General features: G+C 48.7%; 6 protein-coding genes across 6 annotated transcripts; 1 reads left to right on the top strand and 5 right to left on the bottom strand.

Annotated features, from left to right (window-relative positions):
- Positions 1 to 639: 639 nt before the first annotated feature.
- On the top strand, positions 640 to 2,704 carry BO83DRAFT_424428 (fungal specific transcription factor domain-containing protein; the record flags this gene model as incomplete). Its single annotated transcript, XM_025535158.1, has 6 exons — positions 640 to 659; positions 726 to 844; positions 891 to 968; positions 1,026 to 1,624; positions 1,725 to 2,392; positions 2,446 to 2,704. 6 exons carry the CDS (start codon positions 640 to 642, stop codon positions 2,702 to 2,704), a joined length of 1,743 nt encoding a protein of 580 aa, XP_025391249.1.
- Positions 2,705 to 2,728: 24 nt separating this feature from the next.
- BO83DRAFT_376032 (ribonuclease P subunit p20 family protein) lies at positions 2,729 to 3,959 on the bottom strand. Its single transcript, XM_025530610.1, has 2 exons — positions 3,827 to 3,959; positions 2,729 to 3,765 (listed from the first exon to the last, which is right to left on the bottom strand). Exons 1-2 carry the CDS (start codon positions 3,897 to 3,899, stop codon positions 3,161 to 3,163), a joined length of 678 nt encoding a protein of 225 aa, XP_025391248.1. The 5' UTR covers positions 3,900 to 3,959; the 3' UTR covers positions 2,729 to 3,160.
- A 289-nt stretch (positions 3,960 to 4,248) lies between these two features.
- On the bottom strand, positions 4,249 to 6,029 carry BO83DRAFT_203406 (uncharacterized protein). Its single transcript, XM_025526652.1, has 2 exons — positions 5,687 to 6,029; positions 4,249 to 5,609 (listed from the first exon to the last, which is right to left on the bottom strand). Exons 1-2 carry the CDS (start codon positions 5,788 to 5,790, stop codon positions 4,283 to 4,285), a joined length of 1,431 nt encoding a protein of 476 aa, XP_025391247.1. The 5' UTR covers positions 5,791 to 6,029; the 3' UTR covers positions 4,249 to 4,282.
- Positions 6,030 to 7,152: 1,123 nt separating this feature from the next.
- Positions 7,153 to 8,484, bottom strand: BO83DRAFT_406203 (uncharacterized protein; the record flags this gene model as incomplete). Its single annotated transcript, XM_025533866.1, has 3 exons — positions 8,255 to 8,484; positions 7,558 to 8,006; positions 7,153 to 7,479 (listed from the first exon to the last, which is right to left on the bottom strand). Exons 1-3 carry the CDS (start codon positions 8,475 to 8,477, stop codon positions 7,153 to 7,155), a joined length of 999 nt encoding a protein of 332 aa, XP_025391246.1. The 5' UTR covers positions 8,478 to 8,484.
- A 1,137-nt stretch (positions 8,485 to 9,621) lies between these two features.
- BO83DRAFT_414991 (uncharacterized protein) lies at positions 9,622 to 10,616 on the bottom strand. Its single transcript, XM_025534607.1, has one exon. It carries the CDS (start codon positions 10,318 to 10,320, stop codon positions 9,781 to 9,783), a length of 540 nt encoding a protein of 179 aa, XP_025391245.1. The 5' UTR covers positions 10,321 to 10,616; the 3' UTR covers positions 9,622 to 9,780.
- Positions 10,617 to 12,150: 1,534 nt separating this feature from the next.
- On the bottom strand, positions 12,151 to 14,376 carry BO83DRAFT_396509 (copper amine oxidase; the record flags this gene model as incomplete). The annotated part of the gene is made up of 4 exons (XM_025533138.1): positions 12,151 to 12,552; positions 12,681 to 13,306; positions 13,354 to 13,518; positions 13,566 to 14,376. The coding sequence occupies 4 exons, from the start codon at positions 14,374 to 14,376 to the stop codon at positions 12,151 to 12,153; spliced, it is 2,004 nt and encodes a 667-aa protein (XP_025391244.1).
- Between the last annotated feature and the right edge of the window lie 3,985 nt (positions 14,377 to 18,361).

Below are 18,361 nucleotides of genomic sequence, written 5' to 3'. Positions count from 1 at the left end.
GCTCCGATGCTCAGCAGGGATTGTGCGCTGGGTTTATGGGTCGATTTTTCTTCTTTACCCGTTATTTCCGTTTATTCCCTCTTCTTGCCCCCCTCTTATGTGCAGTTATCCTTTTTGCATAACTTGCATGACCCTCCCTCACTTTTCTTGTTTGTTCCTAGATATCACTCCTCGTGGGCACCCTGTTGTTCCAGTAACGAATTCCTGGCAGCAGTGGGATTTCTTTCTATGTCGATGTCTCTTTCTCACGGGCAGAAGCAGGTCGTGTAAAAGGCTCACCCGCCTTTGTGTATTAGTCTATCATAGCATACTCCTTTTTTCCAGCCGAGCGATGAATGACCATCTCATGCTTTTCTTGTTTTCTTTGACGACCTATACCCGGACGATTCTCCTTAAATAAATGCGTATGCTTTTTATATAGTTTCATAGTTGGATTGTTTGAACCTCGTAGTAGTATCTTCGCGATGGCTACCTCACGTGATGCGCCCCATACATTGATCGCCGCTGCCATCCGACGGGGTTCCTTGTAGCTACAATCAAGTACAGCTTGCTGTTGTTCCCGTTTAAGCATGCAGTCAAGACCGTCTAGTATAGCGAAACCTCGGCCCAAGCGTCGGCAGCGAATTTGTCGCGCTTGTGATGCCTGCTACAAGAGGAAGGTACAGATTACTACCTATTCACAATGCCTTACGTTGTTTGTCCACCCCGATACTAACCCAATCTAGATCCAGTGTGATGCAGCAACGCCACGCTGCAATTGGTGCCATCACCATGATCTTCCTTGTACTTTCAAACGCAACCAGGAACGTATCCAGGAACGCTCTGTATTCCATGACTCTTCAAGGTACTGTTTCTAAATGTAGTTCTATTTATATACTGACTCGTCTAAGCTCCCAACGGATTAGTTCCACAGAAATACCGCTTGCTTCTCAAGGTAAACATTTTATGCCCTTTCAACCATCATATTAGTTTGTTTGAGACTTTGCGTTTGTTTTCGAGGGAGACACTGATCATTCTGCGGATAGGTGTAGATCGGAATCACCAATTGGGCCCGTCATTAGGACAAAGTGGACCGGACTTGACCTTTACTCTTACTGTCGGGCCCCAGCACAATCTCCATGTCGGAGGACATGCTCTCGGGAATTTATGCACTTTCAATGGCCTGCCCTTCTTCTCCGCTACTGGCCGTCAGTGGATAAAAGAACGCACCGGCGAAGATGTGAAGCTCGAATATACATCACCAAGGCCATCTATACTCGACCCGTCAACGCCCAATGGGGTCGCGCATGCAGTACCGCTTCCAGACAAGGGGATTCTGTGTCAGCTGCATGACGAGTGGGAGAATTCAATTCTTTCCAGAATGTTTCCGTTTGTAGACCGAGTGCTCCTTGAATCAACTGTCGCTGCCGCCTACCATAACGAAACGAGTGTCTCATCGCCTGGTGCTGACAGCGCTAGGGCCTGCATTCATGCGTTTACGGCAATCTGCGTACATTCCGCAGACCAGCAACATGGGCATAGAGTAGTGCATACAGAGGACCATCTTCAGACCGCCCACGACTTGGTCCCTCGGATGCTGCACGAGTCTGTTACCATAGATGGCCTGCAGGCCGTTCTGATGATAGTAAGTTTGACAACCTCGCACTGTTTTACGGAAGATGAAAGGGAACGTTAGGGTGAGAAGAGAGCAAGGCAGGCAGGTGCTAAAAATGATGCAAAATCAGAGTCTTTGCTCCTTGGTAGTCACAGGGAATATTCTGATACTTGAGATGTTACTCACATCTGCGATACGCTTCGTCTTCCATCTAGATGGTCACCTTGCCCCAGTCTACATCGACGACGACCAGTTCAGAAGGAGCCTGCATGTCCGAAAATTATTTTGGATATGTTACATCATGGATAAGGAGTTTAGTCTACGCGCGGGTCATCCTCCGTGTCTGGATGAGAGTCAGTGCGACCTCACACTCCCTGATATCCACCACACTGCGCCAGAATTTCTCGCAGGCATACGTCTTGCCATGCTTCAATCTGAGGTGTATCATCGATTATACTCCTTGAAAGCTTTGCGCCAGACAGATGCCCAGTTATTGGGCGCTATTCGCGATCTCGACAGCGCCTTGGAAGTTTGGAGAATGTCTATTCCCACCAACTTTCGGCCACGCCTCATTGATCGGGAAACAAACGCCATGGACACTCCAAATACAATCTATCAATTACACTACCTGTACTGCATGAGTATGATACATCAAGCAAGTGGAAGATGCTCTGCCTGGGTCCAGAATCACGATACATCTGAAGCGGGATCGAGTCTCGCTATCAGCGTTGAAGCCAGTCGATCGATGCTGCAGAAGTTCCTAGACGACCGTCTTGATTTCAATAAGACCAACTTGAGGTAAGCATCGGCTGTGGAAAGTTCATTGTCTTTATCATTAACATGTTATACAGGTTTACTCTTCCCTATTTCCTGACAGCTATCTGTCATCTTTTTTCTAACATTCTTTTTAATCCAACGCACGGTGGCATCGATGACGACTTGGAACTGTTCATGTCAGTGCCAACCCATATCAGATCACGCGTACCGCCAGAAATTCCGAGACTATCGGCTTATCACATCAAGCTCTTCGAAAACTTCGTGATGGAATTAGGACGCCTTGCTAGTAGTGCTATTAACAAGGCGCGAGCAGGATCTCAACATATGAACTAAGGGTTACTTCAGATGTGAACAGCAATTTTATTTTCAGTAACACTAGATCGCTAGAGGGGTTGCCGTGCCGTTGTACGTGAAGAATACCCATACTTCGATGAGATCAATGGCCGATCATGCTTGTGTGTTGCTGCTGAGCGCCCGCTGCATGTGGATGCTGGGTAGACGCTGCGTGACCGGGAGAGTCTTCCAAGGCAGCCGGCCTGCCGTCGTCGTGACACCGGGAAAGCGCACAATCGGCACAAGGTCTAGATCCATTGCGGCTGTTCGAGGGGCCTGAAAGCGACTGAAGCCGGACCCGGCTTGCCGGTTGAGTTGCATCAGCATCTGCATGAATGCTTGGCCACGGCGCCCGCAAGAGGAGGGATTTATCCGCCTGGCTGGTATATTCAGTAGCGTGCCGCCTGGATTCGTATCGTCCATTTCATTTCCTTTCCATACCATCTCACGGAAACCTCACTTCAACGAAACCGCCACCTCCACCATATTCACCCACCTCGTCCTAGTCTCGGGCAGCTCTTCCTCGCCCTCCAACCGCGCAACGGCTCTCTTTCTCTTTCGAATTGCCGACTTGGATAAATCACCATTCCCATCCTTCAGCTTCGCTTCTTCAACCTCCTTTTTCAACCTCTCACTCTCCTCTAGCGCCTTCTTCCTCTCTTCTTCATCCTCCACCACATCGTCGACCACAAGAACACTCCCCGTCTTCACGCTCACAGTATACTCCTCCCCCCTCGCCTCAAACCACTTTCCCACCTTCAAGGCCCTCTCCATTGCCCGTCCCGTAGCCTTCACAAACACCTCCTCTTTCTTCAGCGCTTCGTTACTCTGCGCCAATTGTGCGATTTGATTCCTTCGGTCGCCCTTCTTTCCTTTGTTGTTTCCGCTGAGCAACTTTGCCGTGGCGCGGTTCTCCGCCGCCCGCAGGTACTTCTGGACGCGCTTGACGACGCCCATTGTGGGGGAGCTGGATGAAACGTAGATGGTTTTGGGAGATGAGGAGCCCGAATACGGGGAGGGAGTGGAGGGATGTGGGATGGGGCGCTTTTGGACTTTCACATCTGCATTGCGTAGCAGGTTAGTGGGATTGTCGCAAGAAAGAGGCGGAGGAAGGAAGCTTACGTTTGGGGAGTTTTGGCATCTTCTGGTTCTTTTTCTCGAATTCGAGGGTTTTGGTTAGTGGAGCAGGCGTCATCTTGGCGGTAGGAGAAGGTGTATTCGAGATCGCTGGTAACAAGACACGTGTGGGTTGTTGTATACAGAGATGAGGGACCGAAGAGGAGCGAAGCAGCGATAAAGTAAAGTGATGGAATTGGGAAAATGAGGTGCCATTCCGAATGAGGCTAGTGCGGTCAAGTCGTGGTTCTTATCGGGCTTATCGCTGACATTCCCTCTTTTGGAAATTCCCATTGTATTCCAATCATCATCATCATCATCATCATCATCATCATCATCATTTATTCTCGTATGTCACATTAAGAGAGTATCATCATTGACAACATTCTACTAAACCAAATCCCAAACGCCATAGCTTTTGTACAGTCTTACCATATCCCCCTACTCCACCCCAACTACCAATTAGTATGCAGTCTGCAACTCAGCTTTCGGCTCCTCAGCAGAGGAAAACAGCGCCCGCATCTTCTTCTTACGGCTCTTCTTCCCCAGCTTCTTCCCATTAACATTGACATTCTCAGCCGGAGGAACATTCTCAGTCGCAGCAGTCTCCTCTGTCACAGACCGCTGCATCTCAGGGTACTCCGGGACAGGATCTTCGATCGGCGGCGGCTGCTGCTGCTGCTGCTCAGGAACAGCAGTAGGCTTCTCCGGCGTCGCTCCATCATGCATGTCGTTCCTGTACCAGTCCCTATCCTTGTTCGCCCAGTTGCGCCATGCACCCCACCGCTCAGTGACCATGTCTTTCTCTAGCGCGTGCGACTTCGTCTCAGGCTCGGGGCTGGGCTCCTCGACGATCGTCTCTTCAGTCGGGGCGTAACGCTCCTCCTGTTGTTGTGCTTCGGGGACGTATACGTCATCTGTTAGCTCGGGGAAAGCCTCCATGTGTTCTCTTGTGGTGGTGAGGGGGTGCTCGTCTTGGATTGAGTCCGGGTACCCTGCATCCGAGGGGGCGCCGCCCTCTGACGGTTGTCTGTCTGACATGGTTTCCTCGATGAAGATCACCGCTTTGTTGTAGTTTCGTCCGGGGCTGGTGGGTATGGGTTCCATGTATCCACCATTACTGATTTCATGATCTTGCTGTTCCCTGTGATTCTCGTCCTGGTCATCATGATGATGGTACCCATTTATCCTAGGATACTGCTTCAGCTCCGACAACTTCGCCTCGTAAATAGCTACCATGGCCTGCACCAAGCACGTCACGAACCCGGGCTCCGCGCCAAGAAGGTACTGGAACCGCGGGCTCTCGAAGAGATCTTCATCTTCATCGAACGCCGCGGCGAGACGGCTCCGTACATAGACGCTGAAGAACCACTGGTCCCAGTCGGGGATCTTGGTGATGGCTTTTCTGGCCACGCTGAGGACGTCGAAGATGGAGAGGTCTTTGTCGAGCTTTTGCATGTACTTCTTGGATAGGGTTAGTAGGCCGCTCAGCTCGTATTTGGATGCCGCGGCGTAGGCGAGCACGCTGCGTCGGTACTCCGTCTTGGTCCAGTCGCCGCTGTGGCGGAGGGTTTGGTACGTGCCGGTGTGTAGGTAGTGGACGATTGTGTGGGTGATGTCGTCGTCGATGTCTGGGAGGGCGATACAGGGGGTTGTTCGGGTGATGAAGTTCGGGTAGGTGCTTAGGATGTCGGCGAAGACGGGAGATTGCTTGAGATAGTATTCGGGGATGGAGAATTTGCGTTCGCTGGGGCCGAGGAGGACGATTACGAGGCGGGTTTCGTAGGGGCTGTGCGGTGTAGATGATGTATGGTTAGTTGGTGGTTGTGATAGGTGGAGGTGGTGGAGGAGGAGGGTGATGCTCACGATAGCTCGGGCTGCTCATACTCCTCGAGATCGTCGTCGAACTCGGGCTTCACGTTGGGAGTATATCTAGCAGACATGTTGCTGGTGTTGCCGCCGGCGACCATATCTGTAGCCGTACTTGCAGTAGTGGTGGTAGTTGAAGTAGTAGACTTATCCCAACTAATACTAACACTAACGCTCAAATCTTCTTCTTCTTCTTCTTCTTCTTCTTGTTGTTCGTCGTCGTCTTCTTCTTCTTCAGCCAAGAAATAGTATTGAAAGATGACCTCCAGAATGTCGAAGTATGGGTTCAAGTCAAACGGTCAAGCATCAGCACGATAGTTGCTAACACGACCGGACCAAAGTAACGGAGAAAATTCACTACAGATTCTAAAGATGCAACAGGGGGGGGAACACGCAGGATATACCTAACCCTACCCTCCTCTTCTTTACCTCCCCCCCAGCAATGCATTATTCACTCAGTGAGTGAGTAAGACATCAACTCATACCCTATGAGCTGTCCACCCCATGATGATTTCCCTTGGGCCAATGACATGACAACACATCAAGCTGAAGGTGCTTGAAACCCAATGCAGTCCATTCCATGTGCCATGTTTCATCTGGTGGTTTGGGTGGAGAAGATGGTATAAGCTTGATGTGTTGGCGGTTGTTGAGGGTGGGTTGTTATTGGGCAGATTTGGGCGTGAGTGATGCTAAAAAGGCACCGGGTAGGAACTTGTCATCCCCACTTGGTTACTGGCGGGAGAATAGGCATGTCATTGTTGCTGTTGTTGTTATTGCTGCTAACGGAGAATTTTGTTTAGTTGGTGGGGTGGTTTGTGAGGGGAATTTTTCTCCACTTATTGCCAGGACAGTCGTGCGTTTTGTTGTGGTGGGATTTGATTCTCTTGGTCTGGGTTGGAAGAAATGAAAGAGTAATCTGCGGTGGTGGGGATTCTGCACACTAAATATCCCCGACGATAGTGATACTTGATAATCACTCTGTTTAACTGCGCAATCTAGAGCATAGACTTGGTAGGATCTTCAACAGTCAAAATCTCAGCTTTGTATAATTTTGCACTGACAGATAAATCGAGAATTGAGTCTTCTAAAACCAAAGAAAGTTTCCCTCAAAGAAGAGAAACTATAGAACGTGATAGTTCTATTATTATTTCTCTCATATACATCTAAATATTTCACTGCTTAACGTTGATTCAATCAAAAATATAATCCAACCAGCCCATACTCTCCCCCGAAGGCAGCGTGATTCCTGCTGGAAGGAAAATGCAGCTGAGGGGCATGCTATGCACCACAAAGCTGCTGTTGGGGTGTTAGGGTGTTACTTGTAGGTATAATAATACCATCAAAATATACTATAAAAAACTCACGAATAGCCAAATGAAGTCTCTCTTTTGTTTTTTAAAAGAAAAAATTGTAATGGGGCCTGAATATGGAGAAATGCCGGGTGTCTTTCCAATGGCTACTGGTTACGAGCCAAATTTGTTTGGACCCCCAATAGCAAATTCATACTCCCCCCAGTTTGCAATAAAATGGTTTGTGACACTAGCATGGGATATTCTGTGGAATAAGTCGGGTTTCGTGGAATGTCGTTTAACGATAATCAGCACAATGGGATCTGCGAATCCCAAGCAAGGCTCCTCACCCGGTACAATCCATGCTCTTCTGCCGATTGTGATTGCATAATACCGACTGTGTCCTTTATTTGAAGGATCGAGGACCCATGCCCCATTCTGAGCAGATATGCGATTTGCAGATGAGCTTGAACCTTCCTCGCTTCGAACGAGGGGGAATGCCTGGCTTTTGAGATGCAAATAGCCTCGACTATCGAGCGTAGCTGAGCGTGTCGGCAATATAATGTTCATCACATTTACCAGATCTTCGACATTCATAAAACCGGTGGCTGTTCGAATAGTGCAGCCTCCACTTTCCGAAGTGTTTGGAATTGAGGGAAAGCTAGACATGAAGGGACATGGATTTAACTCGAGATATGCCCCAAGCCATGCAGCAGAACTACCTTTCTGCAGCGCAGCCGAGGCCAGGGCCAGGGTTGCTCCCACCCGGTCATCTCGGTGGAATCTGCTGGGATCTAGGCTCACACCGAACAGCCCCATGATACTAAATACCATGTCAACTGGCCGAGAAGAACTTCGTATCCATGTTGCCTTCCACAAAGCCACTTGTAGTTTATCGCTGTTAACTTCACTCAAGTCATTTGGCTTTGATGCCTCTCTGGTAAGCCAAAGAAGGTATGCCTGATCCCTTGTAATGGTCTGCATTCGAAAGCGGATCTCAACCATGTCCTGCTCATGATCCGAGAATTCTAACTTACATGTGAGTAGGATATCTCAAGGAGAAGAAACAGTGTATCATTCAACATACCTTCAAATCGAGACGAGCCGGGCCTTGATGGAGACCCCCCCTCACTGAATGATATGCTGTCGATTCCGCGTAGTCGTGAAAGTTCTTCTTGCACTACATCGTACCCAGGGTCCCCAGGGCGACGCAATTTCAACTTCACCCAGAACCCTTTGCGGACCGCCACAACTAAACCCTGCAATGATAACGCACCCGAATGGAATGGCTCTATTGTTCCGACAGGTTCGCAGTTATGACTGAGGTACCAGTCTGAAAATTTCCATTGAAACACAACCAGCACAACTGGTGGAGCAATCGCTTCCTGTAGCGTCCAAGCTCGCTGAGCCCATGTTGATCGCTCTGTCGGATCGATTAGTCTTCCCAGGCCACCAGGAAGAACCAGGCACACGGCACAGCTCCTGTAGATATCGAACATATGCCGGATTTGCCAATTTTTATCTTCTTTATCCTGCTGCTTTATACACAAGCGGTCTATCCACAACAGGTTACAAGGGCCTATTCTATAACGATATTGTCTCACAGCCCGGCAGCATGTCCTCAGAACATTTACATTGATCGACCCGCCACTTTCGGCACCTCTAACTGAGAATTGGCCAAGTGAAGGGGGCACGAGAGGAGTCAGGCCCTGCCATGGGTAAGAAATCGTGGCAAAACGGTCCCCATCTGTTGGTAGAGCTGAGAAGGAAGTAATTTCCAAGACTTGGTCGTTGAGTAACGAGTCAATGACTAGGAAGCGGAATCGTTTCGCAACCAACTTTGACAAATCCAGCGTAGCTCCATTCAGCTCCGACAGAGGCTTTCTATATTCACAATATTGCGGCATTACCTGAGACGCTTGGGATGGGGAACCGCACTCGAATCTTCTTGTCATATTATCTTGTATAGAGTAGGGTTCTCGAAGGTCCCTTTGTTTGGCTGAACAGGGTGTGAGGATACCTCAACAGCCACATTGAGAGTGTTAGCCAGAATGCTTTTAACATGAGCCTTCGTAATTTATAGGTTAACCTTAATCTAACAGCCTTAAGGCTCTGCGAAAATTTGGGCCGCAACACTTTATGCAGGCCACGTCGGAATCCCATAAAGGTGCATGGCAGTCATGTTTCCAGACCTTACTGGGCGACCGATGTAAGTGGGCCCGATATGCATGGTTCCTTAAGGAAAAATGCAGTTGCGTGGTTCTTTTCTAGGCAGATGACAAAGAAAATCACCGTGGGAATTAAAAAGAAAAGGAGATAATTTTGGGTAAAGGCCAATCATTACTACTTATTCTAAGCCTGGAAAAGTCGGTGGGTTCCCGAAAGGTAAGAGACATGACCTGCATGTGTGGACACTCACGTGCATCCATTAACCAGTATCAGCATATGAGTCCTGTTATAAAAAGTAGCAGAAATATAATTTTGTCGACACCTTAATATAGTAAAGATTGATTTATACGAAGACAAACGGACACATCTGCTTCGTATGAAAGCCTGTAATGGGTAGGATGCTTACTGGGTCGATTACACGTCTCGTCTACCCATAATGCCTACATCTGCCAGTACTCTGTGTGTATGATAGTTGTTTGTATATGCTAAGTCTTAGATAACTTCATAAGCCACGTATTCATCGTAGCGCGTCATAACAGTCGTCACATCATTATGTCTCGTAAACGCTCTCAAATCAGATCATAACTCCATCCCAAAATATGTAACCCCGGTACACCATGCACCGATTTCCCATCAAAAAGCGGAATGCATTCGTAGGTTATCTCTCGTCTGCGAATTCCGAAATATCCCTTTGCCTTTCAGTCCTAACATCGTTGCAAGAACCCCGCGTCGTTTCGATCGTATAGTCGTCTCTGAACCATGTGCTTCCACACGCACCAGTCCGTTATCTGAGGGTTTGGCTGCTGTGGTAGTACGCCGGCTTCGCACCATAGTCTTGACAGCGTTGGTGATCTGCGTCCGGATGGGCGGAAACTCAGACTCCTCGCTTGAAGGTGCCAGATCCGGATCATCTTCGTAGGTCTCTTTCATGACTCGGGCATTGTCTTCTTGGGCTGCTTTTACGCAGCGGATAAGGATGTTGTGGTGGCCTAGGCAGCGGCGAAGATCGGGGGTTTGAGATGCAGCTTCACGTTGCAGCTTGCCGTGGGAAATGGCTGCCAGCTTTCCGGGCATGGCCGGTCGGTTTGTGAGTTGAGAAATGCCCGCACTGAGGCGGGGTGCCCGACGGACTACCGTCGTGGGCAGGTGGAGGAATTCTGCAACTGCAGACATGGTGTTGGGGGGCTGTGGAGACGGATGGTCTTTGAATTGAGCAAAATTGTATCAGATGAATGCATTTGACTGGCGATCTGGATTGCAATGTGGGCGACACGATGCATTATATACTGAATTCCCTGCACTTGTTGAGACATAGAAACCCGCAGCAAAATACCCAAATAGGAAGGAGTAGGCCAAAGCCGTCGTATGCAGGAATTAAGCCTCGTCAACCCGTGGGGAGAAAAGAAGCTCGACCATGGATGAAACACGTAATCCTGGCCTGTCTGTCGCTGGACTCCAAGTCACAACGTCAGTCATAACCTAAACATTGCAGTCCCAGTAGGGCCTGGAATGCCACGCGGCGTCGCTCCCCTCTTTTCTCCCTGCTGAGACGTCTGGTCTTGCTCGGGGTGGCTCTCAGCCAGGGTGGCCACTTAGTCACTCTGGAATTCTCGAGTTCATGGATCGACATTACATTTCCCTTGGTAGGATCAAGCCCGTCATCCCCCTTCCCAGGCTTTCCATTTGCATGTTGACTCGCCGTCACAGCGTAAGTACCTTTTCTCAGATAAGTTCCTGTGCCCTGGTTTGTTCCCCGGTCACGTCCAGGTCCCCCAAAGCATCCAAACCCCCGCGACAGGTTCCAGCGGCAGCACATTCCGCCTCTCATATTGTCCGTTGGGATCTTAGGTAATGAGTGATGAAGCGTTGTGCGTTGAAACACTAGTCTTCTCCACCATGATTCATGGAGATACCGTCATTGATCGCGAAATCAATAGCATCATGACTGGAGGAGCTCATGATGAAGGATAACTCCATCCCTCTGCCACTGATTTGCTTGTAATTCAATATTTCGATGCTGAATGGTATGCTAAGTAAGTGTTTCTCTTGCTCTAATGGCCTGTTTCTCTGGTCCCGAAAGTCTCTGGTAGATTCAGAGTGCACTAGCCAGATCAGCTTCACTAGCGGATCTACTATGAATAGAAAAGCAGCTTATCGACAGAGACTGACTGCCCCGCCATGAACCCCGGGGGGGGGGGGGGGGAAATGGCGTCACAGCCCACAATGATCAGTGCCCAGTTGAGACTGGGACTGCAGGGGCGAGAAAGGGAAGAGACTGCGTCGCAAAAACCCCCTTCCGGCCACGTGCTTCGAGGCCTTCGGGGAGTAAACAATCCACCGACGTTGTATCATCCACTGCAGTCACCCAAGGATTCGTTACAAACAAATCCAGAGTTATAACCTTGTTTGCCTTGGGCTCCATCGCTTATTGGCTGGTAGGCTAGTGCCTAGGAGGTGTTGTTGACGTCGCCACTCTTCTGAAGTCTCGCCCTCGTTACATTCCCAACGTTTGTCGGTTTTTGCCGGCCCTTATTTTGCTGGGGAAGGTGTGAATAAACCCCGCTGCTGCTCATGACACCATTGTTCTATTGTTAGGGGATTTAAGCTCAGTAGCAGCATGCCGATCTTGTGAACAGTTTCAATGATGGGCAGACACAGGATAAATCACTTGTTTGCCATCCTGATCATACGCGATGAGCTTTGGTAATTGGGACAAAGGAGACATGATGATCAATAAGAACGTCTCAAGAATTCTTTCTGACCTGTTCATATTCTCTCGTTGCTCTATGTGCGTCATTTGACACCCACGGATTTGATTTCCTTGCCAGCGATACCTCTAGGCATACTCCAAGTTTCAGACCTCCACATGTGGATGACTTGTTTCAAATGGTTCCACTAACAGATTCGAGCTCCAAAACAGCCCGCTTGATATTATAGGTCCAGACTGGTCATCTGTGAGATCGAACCTCCACATCTCAAATAAAACAAGCGAATCAAAAGCTCCTACAAATTACTCTTGCAGCACACAGACCCCACAGGCTCTGGCGCCTTATACTCGACACTCTGATTCGCCTTCTGGTTAGATGGAGGTACGTCATTCGTCGGATTGAACAGACAGAAATTGTAAGGCTTCAGATGCACCTGAACAATCTCTGCCGGCATAACTGGGAAGTCCTCCACACGGGGATTGTGTGTAAGACCGTAAGTATGCCAGATGACAATATCCTGGTTGCGGACATTCTCCCGGGACTCAACCCAGGACTTGATCCCTGTGCCACCCAGCGACTGGTTTGTGTATCTTCCGGCCGGGAAGAGCTGGTCGTCGTGATACCGGGTGACCCAGATTGAGTGCTCGGCGAATTCAGACCGCCGCCAATGCCAGGAGCCGGGTTTGGCTAGGAGCATCTGTATTCGGTAATTGGGATTAGTATCACTACTTTATGTTGTGTCCGATAACTTCTGCTTCATGTTCTTGATCTCTGGTCCCTCCAATCTGCTGCTGATTCTGGGACGTTGGGTAGGGAGGACCTTACCTGGGACCTATGAGGAACGAGTTTATACCCCAGCGGAGTACCCGAGACCGGGTTCTCGATGTTTTCATTCAGGATTTGGAAGACTCGGCCTTTGCTGACATCGTCTTCGACATGACCTGCTCGGTCCAGAATCGTCTGCTCTGTCACATAGCCTGTACCGAGGGGATTGAGTTGATTGTCCCATGGCATGGCCACAGAATCTGTGGAAGCAAAGCTGTTGTGCACACCGCCAATCGCAGGATCAATACGAAGGCTAAATAAGTGCTGGTGGTACGGGGCCATGACACCATCTGCTACCCGGGTTCCCCACGGGACCACGACGTCTTTGCCAATAGGCTGAGTGGAGAGGATCCCAGTTGCTCTGGTCTCGAAGGTGATTTCACCAGACTGGTCAAAGTACCACATGAAGATGTATTCATAATTGGCCACTGTAATGATATTCTGGAGGACCAATTGCCGCTTGCGTACTACTGTTGCTTTGCCAGTACGGTGATTGGTGTGCTTCCATTGGATCCCGTTGTCGATTTCGTGGATACAGATTGCATTTGGTCGGGGAGATGCGTCGCCGTCCACTGAAACGACGTGACCATCTATATACTTGATCATACCGAGACAGTCGCAGCCAACTGATCGAATAAGCTTGGATACTAAAAATGAAGGAGCCAGTACTTACGCTGCAGGTTGTTGGCCGTCACACCTGCACCCACATTTCCCAGGTCAAACGCAGCCTTACGGTATATGGGATTGCGTGGATCACCATACGGAACAAACATCTCAGCGAGTGATAGACGGTAGAAATTGCTTTTACCGTCGAAAGAGAGGTCATGCAGCGTTAATCCTGTCTATAGTCAGAAAACGGTCTATCCAATTGGGATGCGATAATACCTTCGCGCCAGTTGAAACCAACTCGAAATCGCCATTTCTCCCACTCAACAAGATGACCCTTGACAGTAAAGGAGGCACCCTCTGGCTGAACCACCTGGTATGGCTTCAATGTCATCCGAGGGGGAGTCTTCTGCAGACGGTGGTCATATTCAGGCTCCTCTGGAGCCGTACGGCGATGAGGCACGTTGAAACCTTGCGTCACGCTCTCATCGGCCCCAAGAGGAAGCCGGATAATCTTCTTCACCTTCATGGCACACAAGTTAACAGTAACCATAAAGTCTAGCGGAAAGCTGTAGTGATTGGAGTCTGGATCGTTATTTGCCGGGTTTCTCATGTACATGAACACCTGAGCGTGCCTCGTCTGTGTATCCTCGCCATCCACACCATAGTCCCACGGGTCGAGGACGACTGTAGTGTCATCAATCTGCAGGCGCTTAATCTCCGCCTGCACTGCAGGATCAGCCATGACAGCCTGGGCTACTTCATTCATCTCCGCTCGGTCGCCCGGACCATGGAAGTCTCGGGGAAGCTCAGCATGACGAACGAAGGTGCCATTGGTTACATCCACCACTGCTTCGAATAACCGAGGCGTCCTTTTAATGTACCAGTTGAGGAATATGCATCTTGGCAGAAAAGGTAGGGGTTTGTTGTTGTGTTCAGCGTCCAGGAATTCGAGCAGAGCCGCCTTGGGTGGTTCTTGCAGACCACCGGCCTTGAAGTGCAGGGGAATCCCAGGATAAGCGTCTTTGACCAAGGTGGTAGCCTTTTCGATCTCGACCGCGGTAGCGGGGTCAAGAGGGTGAAGTGACATTGTCTCTCGATGAATGCAAGACTAGATGTGAAAGGTGGGACGATAGTTTCGGTCGCTGTCGGTGGCCTGCGTATTCTGGGCCAGGGTCGGTGGTCCGCCTTATGTAGCGAACTCCCTTTGGGCCCAGTCAACACGCTGCGCGACAGGGTCTATCGAGAGATTGGGTGTAAATACAATTCTACTCGTCAACCGTCTGGATTTGGGTAAGCGGAGCATGTGTGAGAGTGCAACGGCGGGCCGAATCGATGAACTGTCCATGAAGAGCTGCATGTCACCCCCGCACTGATTGAAGGCGGATTGGATGAAGCTTCCGGTCAGATTCCGTCCGTTCGGGATTCGTTCGATCCTCCGTTCATTCATCTCGCTGTGGGAGGCTAGAATTATCTGTTATCAGTTGTTTATTCGTTTCCTGTCATGACTACCGCTGATAAGTGTTAGATACAATCCGGAGACGCAAAACAAGAAGTCGCACTATAACCATACCGCCATAGCGCATGTGGCAACTAACGAACACACAAATAGGGAAATAAATATGATATTTCATTTTCCCTTCATATGTGCAAATCAAATAGCTTCAATACACCCCCAATAGAATGTAGGATTTTATCGATGTGATGAAACTGAACACAACTAACCTACACCAATTGGAAAACCACAGATTGAAGCCAGTCTCCCTCAAAATATATAGTAGTAGAGAATACTGAAAGTACCGATCGGTCTTATTATGCTTTGAAAATAATCTGGCATTCCAAATAGTAGTACAATTCGCTCTAAATTCGACATGGTGATGGCCATAATATATAATGTCAGCAGCCACCTCACATTATCCCCTACATGTCCATACTGAAGAATCAGACCCAAGTCCCTGTTAACCAGGCCATGTGCACCCTTCACTGACAAAAACAGCAACTAGTACTGCTCCACAGATGAACAACATATAATCCAAAGTATAGACGCACTTTCAATGATTGACCACTTACCTGTCCGGCTAACACATAGCTGCGTGATGCCCGCGCAGCAAGGGTTGTATTGCACATGGTTTTAATGGTCTTTTCAAGATTGGAAACAATGTAACTCACAGAAATCAGTCCTACTACTCCTACTACCAGATGCTGGGTTCCATCATCCATCTGCATTACAGTAATATAGTGCATGACTCACATAAATTGGAACAAGTAGTAGTAAATCTGACAGCAAGAACAACAATCAGGCCAGTATAGGACCTGTGGTAAGTAGTATATACATGGAAGATTATTGAAAAGAGCATCGATGCCGGGGAATGTACAGAGTTGAATGAGACAATCTGTCTATCGAGCCATAATATCACAGACCTCCGAGAAAAAGATCCACGGATCTTAACAATAAAAACAAACTTAATCTAGCCTGCATATAAGCATAATTTATCACATGCAGCTCCATCAATCTCAGCTGATGTATGTCTTTTTGTGTTACTTCCAACTTCGAATATTGGATCAATTAATAACATCTTATATAAACGAGAAGGAAAAAAAGGAAATTGCAAGTAATACCAAATATTAAAAATGATTTGACAGAAGTTGCAGTGGACTGATGATTAGAAGCCCGATGGTGACCGTCGGGTTTCATCTATATTCCAGGGCTGATTTACGCAGTACTGATAGTTTCATCTCATCAATAGCGAGGAATATCTGTTCCCTAATAATGCAATCTCTCTTATTGTCGAATCTTATGTCAGCCACTTCTTTCGAGGGAAATTGAGCTTCTACGAATGTGGGTGGCTACACTAGATGCACAGATACTGCACTACGATAATCTGGTACCCGATAGGATTTCTGGTTCGTCAAAAAGTGGTTTACTATTCTTCCAAATCTTACACAATATATTGCTTCTTTTTCATTTGCACATGATGCGTGTCCACAATCGGTGCAAGGGAGTATTATCTAAGAGAGAGTGTGCAGCTGTCAAGCCGAGAAGATACAATGTACTAGAAATTTCGATAGGCTACTATGTGGCAAACCGTCGGCAGCGCAACGGATTGCTGCGCATTCATGATGCTGTAGAGTAGATGGTTACTCTCCAATTCGAGTAACAAGGAAATCTCAATCTTCTGCTTCTTCTTACTGAAATTGCCCAAGTGCCACGGATGCGGCACTTCGTACTAATATCTTTGCAGATGCAAGCCAAGAAGTATTTGTCGCGAAGATGCCACTTATTCAAACACCACTTTTGAGGGTATTCGCTGGTTGCTGTTCAGTGAGGTTCAGCTCGCCATTCATTATGGAGGTGTAGATGTTGCACAGAAAAAGGTTGAACGTCTGACCTCCATTCCAAATGCTTGTCCCCGGACAAGGATGAAGCCAGGTACCGTGTACAGGCACTACCTTACTCAAAGGCCTATTGACCTTGTACTCCTCGGTGGGTGTACAGGTGCAGCGATCTCTGGCCCATCAAGCGTCCAATGGCTGGACAATAGAAAGTCCGCGAAACTTAGCTGCGTCGCCTTACACTCATCCTCGGAAAGCTACTGCAGGCAATCCCACATCGGACAGGATGGTTCGTGATGCCTGCACCAAATGCAGCACCTGAAGAAATTGTCCGCAAAAGTCGCTGACAGGCTCACCGTAGCATGGCTGATTACTGTATGTACTCCGTATTCCTGTACACCGTGGTTGGACAGGCACTGATTTACCCCTTGTGACAGAGCTGATCACTAGTGCCAATTAGCCTTTGCTATGAAATCATGGTTGACTGATCGCCGTCTCCCGGCAATAAGGGGCGGGTTTATCAGTTGCTTGTCTCAGATGGACTGGCAGAAGACGATCTCCGGCACTGCGGTCGTTCCCGGACACTCCGGCAAAAAGGGATAGGCAAGGCGTCTGGATCACCGGCAGTTATAGACTGTTATTATTTTTTTTTTGGCGATCTTACTCGTTTCCATTTCCCCCTTGGGTACTTGGGTACAATGCTCCGTAAATGTTTCGTGCTTTTGCGCCCAACATCCTGGATGGAATTACTCCCCTCGTGGGCAAGGTGGTAGATCACATCCCACAATCCTGCATGCAGGATCAGGCCCTTTAATTGATCGCCGAATGGGCAGTGGCCAATCAAAAGGGAGGTTTTCTTTCTTTCGCGACAATCTTGCCTTTCCTGCTCACAGAAGGAAAAGCAACGGGACCAATGTTTATCCATACATTTCCCAGTGATTTGTGGAAATCCATTCTACTGTGGCTCAAGGAATAGTGTTGCTGGGAGCTGAGGCGAACGTACGTGTATGTGCACATGCAAATATCCCTACTGGCCTGAATTGTACTTTCTCCGACCATTAATTGACCAACTGAGAGCCAGAATCGCACCGCAACGTTGGCAGGGAGCTCATGACTACACTTCGTATGCTCAGGTATAGGCGTTGTCTATGAACGACGTACGAGTCGCACTCGTGTTAGTCTGTTTCAGGTAAAACCATATTAAATGTCTTAGAAAGAGAAGAGTGAACACATCCCACTCGCACTGGCGTCGTCGTTTCCTTTAAGTTTCTGATGTGTACGACTGTACGGAGAACCAGGTACGCAATGTCAAACCGAGCCTCAGGTATGACGCACTGGCGATGCTATTTATTACCCAGCGAGAGATCCGAGTGTCAATAGTTGCCTCATTTCGCTAATCTGTTCATTGCCTGGTGGTTCCGTGGGTGGACGTCCTGAGATAGATTGCGTGTCCTGACTCGAGACCCACACGGACGGTCCCAAGAGTCACTGGCGGACCCTCCTTGACTGACACGCCCCCAATTGACAGCCCGGTAGAACCGAGGTTTTGGACCGTGGGATTCGTCGTCTTCAGTCTCCATCGAGTGTCGCACGTTCAATGGTACCAATTTGGCATGGTATGATGGATCAAGTAATTCAGCAAGCGATCAATCAACCCATCTGACTAGAATTACGAAGGAGGCGCGCACGACCTGCAAAAATTTATTGCCTGGTGCGGCCAAAAGATCGAGACCGAGCGAAGA

The sequence above is a fragment of the Aspergillus eucalypticola genome (genome assembly GCF_003184535.1).
Source record: "Aspergillus eucalypticola CBS 122712 chromosome Unknown BO83scaffold_5, whole genome shotgun sequence".
In the NCBI taxonomy this organism is placed as follows: domain Eukaryota; kingdom Fungi; phylum Ascomycota; class Eurotiomycetes; order Eurotiales; family Aspergillaceae; genus Aspergillus; species Aspergillus eucalypticola.
The sequence above is the reverse complement of the archived record's forward strand: the minus strand, read 5'-3'. Positions and strand labels throughout refer to the sequence as shown.